The sequence below is a fragment of the Hermetia illucens genome, chromosome 2 (genome assembly GCF_905115235.1).
Source record: "Hermetia illucens chromosome 2, iHerIll2.2.curated.20191125, whole genome shotgun sequence".
In the NCBI taxonomy this organism is placed as follows: Eukaryota; Metazoa; Arthropoda; class Insecta; order Diptera; family Stratiomyidae; genus Hermetia; species Hermetia illucens.
Window position 1 is genome coordinate 111935253 of NC_051850.1, and position 14089 is coordinate 111949341.

Here is a 14089-nt window from a genome sequence, read left to right on the forward strand (position 1 = left end):
TTCGTCGGCCATTTCAGATAGTGAGTGTTATTACACGATGGATCGAGCAATATATATGTCATATCAGTTTAGTCTTCTTTAAAACCTTTTCTAAATCTAAATCGTCTAAGCTCCGCATCCTATTCCACATTAATTCGAAGAAAGTTAATATGATTGCTCCAAAGGTGCCTAAAACAGAAACCCGCCTGTTTTTTGCCCTACAAACTTTCGATGTGTTCCTTGATGCGTTCCAGGATGGGTTCAGCACGGCAGAAAGACATACTTCCTCTAGTTGTCGCACTAAAGACTTCATCGGATGTAATACGATTCAGAATCATAGTGCAATGCTCCTGTCACTTATTCATCTGCTCATCATCTACCCTACCGTTAACAAACTTCACAAAACCAGCGTGAGGCGGTACACGACAGCAAAATGACTGCCATTTGCTATGCTTCTGTTCTCTAACCAAAGAAATTATGTAATTCCTTGTACTTCTCGTACGAAATTGCAGCATGTCGCCTTCACTTACGCTCACAGTAATCAACAGAGCTCTCAGCTCCTTACGTTCAACAATCCTCCTGAGTACTTCCGTAGTCAGCGAGACCTTGTAGCTACCAACTTCATATGCACAAGAGAGAGTGACACTTTTGATGGTGGCCCAGTACCCATCAATATTCTCGAGCGAATTGTTTCGTCGCAAACAGGTGCAGCAGTGACAAGCAAGTGAAAAAAAAAGCGATCAAGTGATACCGGGTGCAGAGTTGATATCAGCACGCATTTCCTTATGCATATTTAGAAGCCAACTCCCAAATTCAGTGCCGAGCAAGATTTTGTGCGAGCTCACCTTGGCGTTCAGATCCCCTAACCGAGTGAAACCATCAATGGAGAACGCTACCGAACACAGTAAATCGTTTGAATAGAGCGGTAGCCGAAAAACACCCGGAATATGCGTTGGAAAACAGCGGCTGGAAGTTTTGGCTCATCCGTCTTATAACCCAGACCTTGCCCCGTCCAACTACCATTTATTCCGATCGATGCAGAACGCGCTCACTGGAATACGGTTCACATTAGAACAGGATTGGCTTGATTCATTCTTGATCGCCAAGCCGGCGCAGTTCTTTTGGGATGGAATCCACAAAATGCCAGAAAGATGGGGAAAACTCATAGATTCAAATGCACAATACTTTGAATAATACTATTTTAGATATCTTTCTTAAATAAACGTTCAAATTTTGAACGCACGGCACGAATTAAGTTATACATCCAATAATGCCATAGAATTGGTGAGCAACATGACTTCAAATATATTAGGTAAGGCAAATTTTATCTCTAATTTGCAGAATTAAAAAAAAAATCTGAAAATTAATACTCACATCAGTACAAAGCTGATGAAGGGAGTTGCTCCCGAAATATATATACATAATAAAATAAAATTGTAGTTTGGAGTAAGCTACTGGTCTATCAATTTTAGACTTAACTACAAACAGAAGGCAATATCTAACATTTTAATACTCACATCCCAACAATGCTGAATCCACTTGATTGTATGCTTTCCTTAATTTTTCTTCATCAATAATCGGCGGTGGGCGAGTCTCCTTCTCAATAGGCGGATGTGTCACTGGTTCAACTCCACAGAAGTCTTCAGTCAAGGGTGCTGTAATATAAAAAATCTCATATAAATTAAGCTCAGTCAAAAGCACCGAGTTCATCACTTACTTCCTAGTGATTTCACATTAGATGGAGGATTTTGCTGGAATAATAACTTCAATGGATAAATATCATCAAACTGAACTCGTGAAACGCAGCCAATAAAACCATCCGACATAGACAAATTCTTTCCAATGTACATATATTGAATATTGTTGAACTGCGCATCAGCTGAAGCCTTAATATCAAAGTGGTATTCAACTGGTTCATAATTATCTACTTGCAGTACGACTGTAGATCCAGAATTCTTTCGGGAAAATCTCACGTCATGGTACTGCCCAAGGCCGAAATGCTTTTTCGGGAAAATAATTTCTTGCCGTTCAAATCCGAAATCAAAAACACAACGCAAATGACCTGAAAAGTGATAAGTGTTATTTCAAAAGTTACCACGACCGATTGACAAGCAATGTCGATGCTAGTTCAAATATAGTTTTACCTGAATTGGATACCATGATTGTAAGATACTCTCCGGTAATATTGGAAGAAAATCCCAGAAGGAAACCTTTGGGGTTTGTAGTCGTGAAACCAACTCGAATATTTTCTGCAATTGTTGATCGGAAAGAACCTTCGAAATCGTATTTAATGATCGAGCTTGCCCGTAAGTTAACGCCAATTTCTATAAAAAAATATGTTTAATAGTCGCCATGAAATCTCAAAGAATAAAGCATTACGAACCATCTGCACAAATCGGACCCTTAAATGCACTCCAACGGCAATCACATGAATATCCATCGTATTTCTCGAAGCAAGTACCATTGTTGAGACAAGGGCTCGATTCACAGCGACCTACGCATCCAGTGTTTATTCCATAAAGTCCTCGTTCAGCATGAGATTTAAGGTCTACTAGTTGTCCGTTTAATAAAAGTGCTCTGATGCATCCAACGTAACCATCGCGATATTCTGTTGTGGCTCCGATGACGAGATGAGATGTTAGGTGCAAAGCACGGACTGGACCTGGAGGCTCACGAACACCCGCCTTCAACGATCCATCCACAACCAAACGAGCTTCCTTACTGTGAATTTTTAAGTTTTAGGGTCGTATTTCATGTTTTCAAAACCTTTAAATTACCGATTACGTTCAACACTGACGGTGTGCCAATTGTTGTCGTTCAAATGATAACTTGTTTCTACATTAACACCTAATGGTCCACTACCAGCCTGGTATTCAAATTGAAGTTTTTTGCCTCCAATGATACTTAGTTTAATATAATCTGTCGGTCCCTACAATTTGAAAAGTCTAGTTAGATATCACTTAACGAGTAGAGCATATTAATACATAAGCAAAAATAAGTTTAAATCTTGATCTAGGCCACTGTTGATTACTTACCGTAGCATGGAACAAAACCGCCATTTCTGTAGTTGTCTTAAATTCAAAATAAATATCGCCTGAATGTCCCATATCGAAAACCGGTAAATCTATTGTAGCATCAGCAATTCGGAAGGTAACGACATTACTGAACAAATCATCTCCTTCACATCGCAAGGGTCCTAAAGTGTATCTTCCTTGTTTTTCATCCAACGGTGTTCCTGTGTCCCCGAAGCGAAGAGCCCTCACTGGTAAATATTCTTTCTCACGAATATCCCCACTATCCTCTAACCATTCAATCGAATTGGAATCACAATTACACCACTTGGTCGGGTCCTTGCATTTGCCTAAAATACCGCATTCACATTTTCGCGATCCAGGCAACGCGCCAGCCCAATAATCCATAGCTTGATTGTATCTCGATACCCACCATGAGAAGGGACGGAAGTTGGAAGGTTCAGCTTTGTAAAACAGACAAAAATTAATTCTAGCCTTTTCAAGAAAAATAAAAAGCGTTACAAGGTGAGTTGAAAAGTCGAGATGAATGGCAAGCATAGGCCAATCTCTGCCAGCAATGATCTGAACGGTTTAAAAGTGCTTCAATTTGCTGCAAATCAGCCTCATAAATGATACTCTGCTCAAAAGAGCCTGGCTCTTGGAATCCATCAACACTTGTTGTATGCTCTTGGCTATGTTCTAAGACCGTTACAACTCTTCCGTCAGCTGAAAGTAGAATTCAATTAAACGCTTAGTACTATACACTTGCATGTCGTTTACAGCTTTAATAGTATCTATGTATATAAAACCCAACTTTTAACTCAAACGTGCTCTAAAAGCAGATAATAACCATTGAACATGGAATTAGTGATTCTCTGCTATTTACTTACAATTAAATTCGCACGTGACTGGGAACGGTGCTAAGGGACCACTACCGTCCACGTCAATATTGATTTGAACTCGTTGCTGAACATGCTGTACATTCTTATACGCTTGACACGAAAGCGGATTCCGTGCTGAAACAGAAAAATATTATAAAGTTTGCATGATAAAACGTAATATCTATTTAACGTGAACACTTACATGTATGACAGACAGCCCCTGCATACCCAGTAGCCTTACAATCACAGAAAAATTCATTTGAATTTTGATAGCAAATTCCATTATGTTTGCATGGATTTGGGTTACATCGATCAATCATTTGGCATGCATCAACAATTACTTCGTCCTTGCAGCACACCTCTTCGCCTGGAATCCAATCCTTTGGCAGTTTATAATTACCATCGACAAGAATCAATCTCATGCACCCAACGAATCCGACGTATCCTTCTTTATCTACACCTCCAGCGATATAATAAAGTCTTCCGGTGGAAATCTCGATATTTTTCGTAGTAGTCATTGGCCTCTGATCGATATCCAAAACTAATTTATTCCGTGAGATTGTTAAAACCAGTGAATGCCACTTTCCATCATTGAATCGTTCATCGTAGTTATCCAGAATAATTTTCGGCTTATCATCGCCCAATTTCAGGTTGATTTTTACCTTTCCGAATTCTAAATACACTCTAACGTATCCTCGTGATGCAAATTCATGATATAACATTGTGCCAACTTCCTCGTAAGTACGGAAGTAGAATGAAACGTTCATCTGTTTTTGGGCTTCGTAACCCTTCAACCGAGCATAAGAACTTTTCGTTAAAAATGTTACTGGATAGATGGGCGGAGAGGGGCAAGCATAGATTGAGTTAACTTTCTCATAACGTAGTGATTCGCCTGCCTGGAAGGCTTCTTTCATCGTCTGGATGAAATTGGTATTGTTGAAGAATAAGTTTTCAATGCATCCAGAGAAATTTTGAGTCACCACCATTCCTTCTTGCACGTTGGGTACTCCGCCGATATATAACTGATAAAAAAAAGAAACATGTTATTCGCTTTTAATTGGTTTAAATGGTAATTTCGAAAAAAAAAACCCTGAATCATTTTTTCGTAACTAGATGCAAGAGCTAAATTTATATCTCCTGTTTGCTCCTTTATGGAGTCAAAGTCAATCACAAGCATCCATGACGACCGGGAATCGAGATCAACCATCGAATCCGCCAAAGAGCTTGAGCGACATAGTAAAAAACGATAAACTATAACGAGATAATATTCGCTATTTATAGTATTGTCTTTTTTCCTAACATTAGTCCCATCTATTGTCCAGAGAATTAAAAAATTCTGTAGAAATGAATCCAAAAAACAATTTGTTCGTTCAATCTCAAATTGAATCAAATTGAATTCAAATAACGAATTAACTTTACGGAGAACTTGAATATGAAAACGACGACAAAAGATATAACAATTTATTATTCGATCTACTTTATCGGGATATTAGAAATCGGATGCGGTACATCCTACAGCTGGTAAACGAGATGATCAAATACAAAGTCATTGTCGAATGCTAAAATAAATATAATTTAATTCAAATTTCTAAAAGAGACGACCGACGGTTTCGTCCGTAGAGGAGACAACTCGTCGGTCCTGTTTCACCTCAGCCTAGGGACCGGCGTCTTCTTTTTTTTTCAGCCTTGGTTCCGTTCATAAACAGCATCGGATCGTCTTGATCGGTTGCGTCATTTTGCTCACGACCTGGATGCAATCGCGAGGCTTTCAGATCACCATCCACCGCATCAAGCCACCGTTGTTTCAACCGGCTTTTTGGGCTTTTGCAATCGTCTTCAATGTTCAGACTAATCTTGGCAAGTGAATTCTCGAAGATACCCCTCTCGCAATTTTTCCACGATCAGTGCAACCCCATATCCAACGCGAATATTCTCATTTCTGATGTGATCATGGCGCGTTGCCTCAAGTAATCATACCATTTCTGAACAAGTTGCCCAAGATCGGTTTAGCTAAGAGATGCTCAGAAAAAAATATGTGCATTAAGCAGTGTAAAGCGCGCTGGACGTAACAAGAACAAGGTCTAGACTTGAACGAAACAAATTTTGTTTTTGCAAATTGGGTTTGAATTCACGAATCGGATCAATTGGAAAGAAAATTGAGCCGGACTGGAAGTAGGTTCACCCATCCGATGCCTGCTAGTTATGTTTTAGGGACAAAGAATCTGGCGGGAAATGAATTGAATCAACAGCCCGAGACCATCTTCGCTGCAGTGTAAAGGTATAATAGAACCCGAAACTAAGGTCGAACAACACCGATGTTTGTATAGCCAAGCGTAACTTGGTGTCTCTTATGCAGAGTCTGAAAAGCTTGGACACTTTTAATTCAAGGCCATTGCTCTGGTGGCGGAGCTAGACAGGATGGACTTTTTTCCAGGATTACTCGTGGGACCATACCATCAACACAACCCTTACAAAGCAGACAATATCTCCTATCTAAAGGTGCTGATGCCTAGCATATAATCAGAGGAAAAGCTGCTGATCCAGTCAAGAAACGAGTACTATTAAAGACAGTAGAATTTGTGTCAGACATAGAAAACCTATTTTGGAACCAAGAAGAGGGTCCTCCATGAATAAGGCAAGAAGCGGATTCGCAGTTTCCAGCCTAGAAACCTCTACTATCGGACTGGACGTAGCAAGTAACAGCCATAATGCCCCTGCCCCAAACCGTCGACTCCTGGGGTACACCGGAAAAGAAGGACGAACAAGAATGCTAATATCAGTAACTTGGAAAATATTGCGAAAAATAAGGAGACGGGTATTTCGACGAGTGAAATGATAGTAATAAACACTTGGAAAGCATATCGCCTCCAAATGCAACTAACCTCAAAATGAGATGGTGCAACAGCTCGGACGCCAAGGAATCTCTACAGATAGCGCGCACGAGCACTTCAGCGTTGTGGCCATGAGCTGCTTAGGAAGGAGATGGCAAATGGGAATTCCTCCAGCGGCAAACTGACCAAGGACATATGAGCCAGCGTTGAGGCCAAGTTGGCAGAGCTACTCATTGCTGATCTCCTGAACCGTAAAGGGGGGACAGGGGTGATGCATCTCCACTATGTTTTCCCCTCTATAGTCCGTGGATATCATATGATAGCATGGGAAGACCAGTTCTCTAGAAACTTTCCCAGTTTTTGCATCGCTAAGATCAACCACGACACTCGAAACGTTGGAAAGCTGAAGATTATCCCATACGACGAAATTCCCGGGAGATTTATTGCTCCCATCTGATTCACGATGCTCCGAATACGAAGACAAGTTCGACCAATTGTTGTGCCCTCGAAATTCCAGGATACCCATGATGATGGAAAAGTCTAGCCTTTCCTACTTCGCATTAGTGAAAAAGGTGGACTACAAGTAGTAGTGAGATGAGAATCGACGATCCAACCGGGAGTGACGGCCCCCTTACGCAAACGCTAGGTGAGTTGAAAAGTTCATAGGCTAACAGAAAAAAAATACGATAGATGCGGAAGCAATTCGAGGCCTAATTAATGCAATTTTGCCATCGTTTTCATTGATTTGTGACACGGTGCTTTGTCTCGATGAAGCAGCACTTTCTTTTTCTTTAAATGATTCCGTTTTTCCGCGATTTCATCCTTCAAACACTCCAATAACGCTATGTAATAGTCGCTGTTGATGGTTTCCCTCTTCTCATGACAGTCGATGAATATTATGCCATGCGCATCCCAAAATATTGATGCCCAGGCTTTGCCACCCGACTGTTACATCCTTGCACGCTTTGGAGTCGATTCACTACGTGCAGTCCAATCAGGTGACGATCGTGTGAAATAATGCAGCCATGTTTCGTCCATTGCCACATATTGACGCTTAAATTCGGGTTTTTTCATGGAAGAAGAGTTTCAACCACTACTCAGAATCGTCAACTCGTTGTTTTTGGTCGATTGGGAGCTTGCGCGGCACCCCATTCTGAACAGAGCTTTCACATACCAAAGCAATAATGCACGATGTGTCCAACATGTTCCTTTCATATCTTAAGAGCCTCAGCTATTTCGCTCAACTTCACTTTACGGTTATTCAAAATTATTTTGTAGACTCTTTCCATGTTTTCGTCGGTAACAGCCTCTTTGGAGCGTCCACTGCGTCCAGCGTCCTCGGTAGTCATTTCACCTCATTTAAACTTAGCGAACTAATTCTCAACGGTTGATTTTCCTGATGCAACGTCTGAAGAATCTTTAGTAAGCCAAGCCTTGGCTTCAACAATATTTTTTTTGTCAAAAAGTTATGCTTTATTAACATTCGAAATTCCTTTTTATCCATTTTCTTCCAACTAAAAAAAGTTTGAAATAATTAAGACTTGCCTTTTCTTTTCGCTAGTAATATTTATTAACCTTGCAAATACCGTCCGTAACTTGTAGCACTGATGAAGGGAATAAGTGTTTCCCGAAATATCGGTATTTGCAAGCTTAATAAATATTACTAGCGAAAAGAAAAGGCAAGGCTTAATTATATCAAATAATTTAATCGCTAGAAACATCGCGAGATTACACTTAGATAACAAGGTCCGGATAGCTGATTGGTTAGAGCACAAGGCTGTCGTACGGAAGGTCGCGATTCAAATCTCACTAGTGGCAGTGGGATTTGTATCGTGTTTTGACGTCTGATACCAGTCGACTCAACTGTGGATGAGTACCTGAGTCAAAATCAGGGTAATAATCTCGGGCGAGCGCAATGCTAACCACATTGCCTCCTATAGCGTACTGGTATCTTCTAGTGTACCGTTACGATCTTGAATGAAGTGCTCTAACACACTTCAAGGCCCTGATCCAATTGGATTGTTGTACCAACGGTTATTATTATTAAAAACCATATGGAATTAATGCTAGTAGCGCCCTCTGTATTCAGCCCACCATGTAGGCTATGCTGAAGAACGCAAAGATCAAAAAATCTTCTGGTCTTCCTCCGAGAATAAGACAACGACAGTAGATGGCTCCTGTATTGTTGGGCAATTAGCCTCATCTCCTTCGCGTTGACGACCTTAGAACGCATCCTGAACATCCACTTAAGGAAGATCTTGAAGAGGTTACTCTCTTCGACAATTTCGGCATAATAACAACAATCCATATTGGATCAGGGCCTTGGAGTGAGTTATAGCACTTCATTCAAGACTGTAACAGTACACTACAGTAGTACACTGTAGGAGACAACTGTGGTCAGCATTGCGGTCACTCGAGATTATTACCCTGATCTGAATTTCGGCATGCCTACCTCAAATGCAAATCTACAGAGATAACTTTTCACTTTCACAGATAATTAGCACGGCTGAGCGATTGTTATACTAGACAACACATCTTAGCAGACTTCTTGAATATAGAAAAAGCTTTCATCAACATGAGTACAAAAGCAATATACTGACTCTAACCAGAACAGGATTGGAGAGCGTCTTAGGCAATGAATATATCCACGAACCAGGACAATCCAATCTGATTTGGGAGATAACCGCTTGGCCACACTTGTGAATAGAGGGACGACCTCAAAACACCGCCATCCCTGCAATGCTCTGGTTGATAGATGAAATTCTACGAATATAGGCAGGAACAGGCTAAATGTGGCGGCGTATGCCTGCGATTCGATGATATTGATGTGTGGCATGTTTTCCTATGATGTGAGCGATGTTATGAACAGCACTTTGGGAAAGGTGTGCCTACCTGTGTGGCTGCAAGATGTGAATTCGACATAAACTCAACAAAAACACAAATTCCACTAACAAATGGACAAACAGTGACACCTTCACACAATGTAAAATTTCTAGACGCGATCTTGGATCCTAATTAGCTCTATATTGCTATGCCCAGGAACCTAGAGAGACTTTGAGTGAACCGCCCACACTATTAAATTCATCTTTGCACTGACACACCAACAAGCCTTCCGTATGCAAATTTCTCCCCCTCAAAAAAGTGACGTACCTTGCAGGTCTGTACGATTCAGATATATTGTGTCTATCTGTGCACATAGTTGTAGTCGTGTGCCCTTAGTTGCAATTATTTGGGCCAACTAGGAAGCTACTTCGGAATAAGGTGTAGCTCGAAAGCAAATTAATCCACAAAAAAAAAACGGTTCTGAAGCAGTAATCGTTTGACTTGAAGAAGTTTTAGTTTACTTGCACTATGAGTCTGATCGCCAAATTTGTAACAAACCGTAAAATTAGAAAATGATCTTCGACTGTATTACCGCTTTTCCTAACTCTACATATATAAGTTCCCATAAGAAGTTCATAGTCGGAAAGGGAATGATAAAAATCTCGTAGTTTTTCCAAAAATTAGACTGAGATGTAAAAATGAGGACACCCCAAGGCTGAGCCTCAGTCTCGTCTTCCACCAAGAATATAATCTCGCTTTCTCGATTCAGGGGACATTAATTGTAAATTTTTTTGGTAAGTGTCAATAACCCGCCCACCTTGCTGGAATGATTAATATAGTGACAAGCAAATCCGTTTCGATAATCACTTCTGCGGAGCGGGCACTTAGTTGTGAAGTTGAATTGAGTCTTTTGAACACTTTAGCAACAATTCCTATTCACTACAGTGTCGCCAATGAATTTTCAGAATCAGTATAAGTCATTTTAGATTACCAAAGGCAGGTGTCAAGTGATCAAGAGGGTAAAAAAAAGACGAAGAGGGCATGTCTCGTTGCCTTTATCTGAATAATTAATTGCTGTGTGACACGATTTTCCTCCAAAGACTTATTTTGATTAAGCATTGAAATGAATGAATATCACTTTAAGAATTGGAGCAAGAAATACAAATTAACTTGCCAGTTGTAGATAAACGTTTTAAAAGAAGAAGGGTGATTAAGTGCAAGGCAATAATTATGCCTTCCACTGCCAGAAAAAATAAAGAAAGCGTTGGTAGCCACAACCTTAAGAAGAAACAGTAGAAGAGCTCTCTACTACGCAAATATAATTTCACAAATTACCCTAAAAATCATAGTATTCTATTGTTATATTCTAAAGGATACTTCGAAAAGATGGAATCTTTAAGAATTATCTGAAAAAGAACTTAAATTAAAACCTCAATATTTAAAATTTCTGGAAGTCGACTTAGTCCCTATTCGGGGAGTGGGATGTTTCATGATTATCACGACTTTTCTTCAGATTTTTGGTTGGGTAGCTTTTGAAAATGAGTGCTATCTCACTCCGCAAAAGACCATAATGACGAAAACGAATACAACTGCTTCCACTATGCAATATCAAATTTATAGATTGAACACAAAAACATTTGATGAATCATGGCGTAATGGAACATAGGTGGCACCATTTTAAACAGTCGGTGCAAAAACCATTGTCTAAACTAGATTGTGGACATCTTTTAGCAGAACTCCTGAATATTGATTTTCTCATGTCCACAAAAACGTGTACCCAAATTCTACATTCAACGAAACGGTACAATTTCGCACTGAATGTACTGAAAAGATGTCCTACTTTAACTAGCAATCGCCACATAAATCCTGAAGCTATCACCGCACTTGAAAGCGCCCATCACATGCCACCATGAAGCGCATTGCAAATGAGGTTACTAGAAGGAAAGATAATTATTACAACCACCTCAGAATTATTGTATTGCTTGAGAAAGCGAATGAAGGGTTTATAGAAGTTTCCATGAAAACAATCAGTAAAGAAAGATTTGAAAGAGATTGCGATTAAAAAAAATGGCAACTTTATTTATGGAATTTTTTTTTTGCTTTTTTTAGAAATTTTTTGTGAAGAACTGGATAAAGTTACAAATACGAACTTTTCACCATATATTTATTAATATTTTAAGCACGCGTAATAATTTCCAGCCCGATAGCATGGTTGATTATTGAAATACAGGGCAATTTATAGACCCATCTCCAAAAAAAGGTGTATTTTTGCTGCCACGCTAGAGGGCGCTGTGATCATTTTAAAGTAAAAATGTAAACGGGATTTTAAAATTGAGACGTAACTACAGTCCGCAAACTAGGATTATTGAAAAATATTAAAAGCTAAATTTTTGGTGCCGTGTTAAACTTTTTTTTGTGAATTTTGGTGTTTTTTTAAGGCTTCTTTAATGAATAAAAAAAACAACTGAATGAATTGCAATTGTCCTAGTTTGCGGACCGTAGAAATATGTTCTGAATAAGTCGTTAAAATTCCAAAGGATTTTGAGCTATGGTGGCAGCAGATTTTCAACATGCAGTTTCGAGAAAAACGCATTTAAAAAGTAGAATATAATTTTTAGCCATAAAATCTTAACTGAACATGTACAGCTTTGCCTTCAATTTTTGTCCTTTTAGTGAAGTCATTCCAACGTCATTCGGACCGATAAAGACGCGCTTTAATACGGCGATCGTCATAAATCTGGCATGTGACTTGTTACGTGTTTAACACTTTAATTTCCAAACGACTCTGAATGTCAAAAAATCACTTTGCCCATATATTCTACACTATATCTAGATACAATTGATGCCAAAATAAATTCGATTCGGCAAATCCGACACACAGGCATCGGTATGGATGGTATTTCGGAGGCACTATATAGAGGCAGCCTGTGGTTTTTCAGATTTTTAAGTTGGGCAGTTTCTGAGAATGGGTCCGTTAAAGAAATGATCGCTTTCGACCCCCTGCGCACCCCACCTTTAGAACAAATGTCAAAGCTAAGACCGGCTTCGGAAAGTACTAACCAGGTCATTTGACACCCCACATGACTATATTTGGTGAAAAAAAAAATGAACACGCCCTTTTGTATGTTTGGGGACTCCCCACCCCCCTTAAATTTGTTGTACAATGATATAACTCACTGTATGCGTTAAAAATCACCGTTCCCACTTCGCCACCAAATTTGGTCTCCATCGCTATAACCTTCTCCGAAAAAAATGCGTGTGACAACAAAACAAACAGACAGACGAACCTGTGCAGGGGCTCGGAATCCTAGTACCGGCGGCTTTTGGGAGTGCGCAGGTAGGCTCCCGGTTGTCGATACCTCTCGACTACAAATCGCTCCCTAGAACATCCACAGCAAACGCGCAGAAGGATGTGCCCAAGGGAGAACGTTGGTCATTAAAAGCCGCAGTGAAACCCACCGCATCCGAGCGTAAAGGGTTAGGGAAGGGAAATCTCATGCTGGAACTGAAAAGGTCCGAAGAGAGCAAAGCCGAAGGTTTCCGTAGCCAAATCAAAAATTTTCTTGGGGAAAGTGCTGCCGTGTATGCTCAAAACTATGAGATCGCTATACAGTGCAAGGACTTAGATGAGATCATTTCTAAGGCGGAAATGTGCATGGCCTTAGAGGAGCAATTCAAGTCATGCAGACTTGCAGGAGGCATCCATTGTAAGGCTTAGAATGGCGTATAAAAGTTTACAGACGGCGACCATCCGGCTGCAAGTAGAAGCAACGCTTCTCCGTAGATCCGTATTGGATGGGTAGTTTGTCGCCTTAGAGAGTAAATCTCATTGAAGAGATGCTTCAAGTGTCTCTCGTACGGACATTTAGCGAGAGTATGCACAAGTGAGGTTGATCGGTCTAACCAATGCAGACGTACTGATGAAATAAGTCACATTACTTTGGATTGTAACAAGGATCCCAAGTGTATATTGTGTGATGGAAAGGCGGGCCCGCTGTCTTGGCCCGCCTTTCCATCACATATATTGCAGGAAGCAGCAAGTGTCCCGAGTTCAAAAAGGTACTAAGTGCAGCGAGAAAATGAAGGTGGTCCAAATCAACCTCAATCACTTTAGGGTCTAGCAAGAGCTGAGCGTATTTCAGGTTACAAAAACTGTTCCGCTCCAAGTGTAATCAAATGAAGTCTGCGAAACAGTCCCTTAACCAGAAACGTCAATAGAGGCCTCCCCAATACTCTGACTAATAGCCTTTAAGCAAAGGTCTCTGGATTTCTTCTTCGGCAAACGTACAAAAATTCCCAATATCTCCTAATGTAAAGTATCTTTGGATGGTCTGTGATAAGAATCTAAATTGGCTGAATATAGAGCTACGGGTAAAAGAGGTCTGTATAGCTTTCTCCACTTGTAGACCTACATGAAAAATGGGGGGTCCCATTAGAAAATAGTTTATGGCTCTATTATATTTTGATCTACGCTAAGCAGAAAGTGCAACAGGCTCAATTTTTATAGAATTCAAAGAATCGTAGCTGTGACCACTCTTTACAATCTACGACGCCTTTACGGACT

At 40.1% G+C, this 14089-nt stretch overlaps 1 protein-coding gene across 2 annotated transcripts in view; it reads right to left on the reverse strand.

The window, feature by feature from the left end:
* Positions 1 to 14089, reverse strand: part of LOC119647465 (neurexin-4) — a 100385-nt gene that overhangs the window by 6598 nt on the left and 79698 nt on the right. For both annotated transcript variants that reach the window (XM_038048400.1, XM_038048399.1), the window contains exons 6-14: positions 4074 to 4893; positions 3881 to 4006; positions 3513 to 3716; positions 3015 to 3454; positions 2757 to 2908; positions 2363 to 2700; positions 2124 to 2303; positions 1697 to 2041; positions 1497 to 1634 (exon numbers count right to left, since the gene is read on the reverse strand). In XM_038048400.1, coding sequence (XP_037904328.1) covers positions 1497 to 1634; positions 1697 to 2041; positions 2124 to 2303; positions 2363 to 2700; positions 2757 to 2908; positions 3015 to 3454; positions 3513 to 3716; positions 3881 to 4006; positions 4074 to 4893 — 2743 coding nt within the window. The remainder of the gene's footprint in view (positions 1 to 1496; positions 1635 to 1696; positions 2042 to 2123; positions 2304 to 2362; positions 2701 to 2756; positions 2909 to 3014; positions 3455 to 3512; positions 3717 to 3880; positions 4007 to 4073; positions 4894 to 14089) is intronic.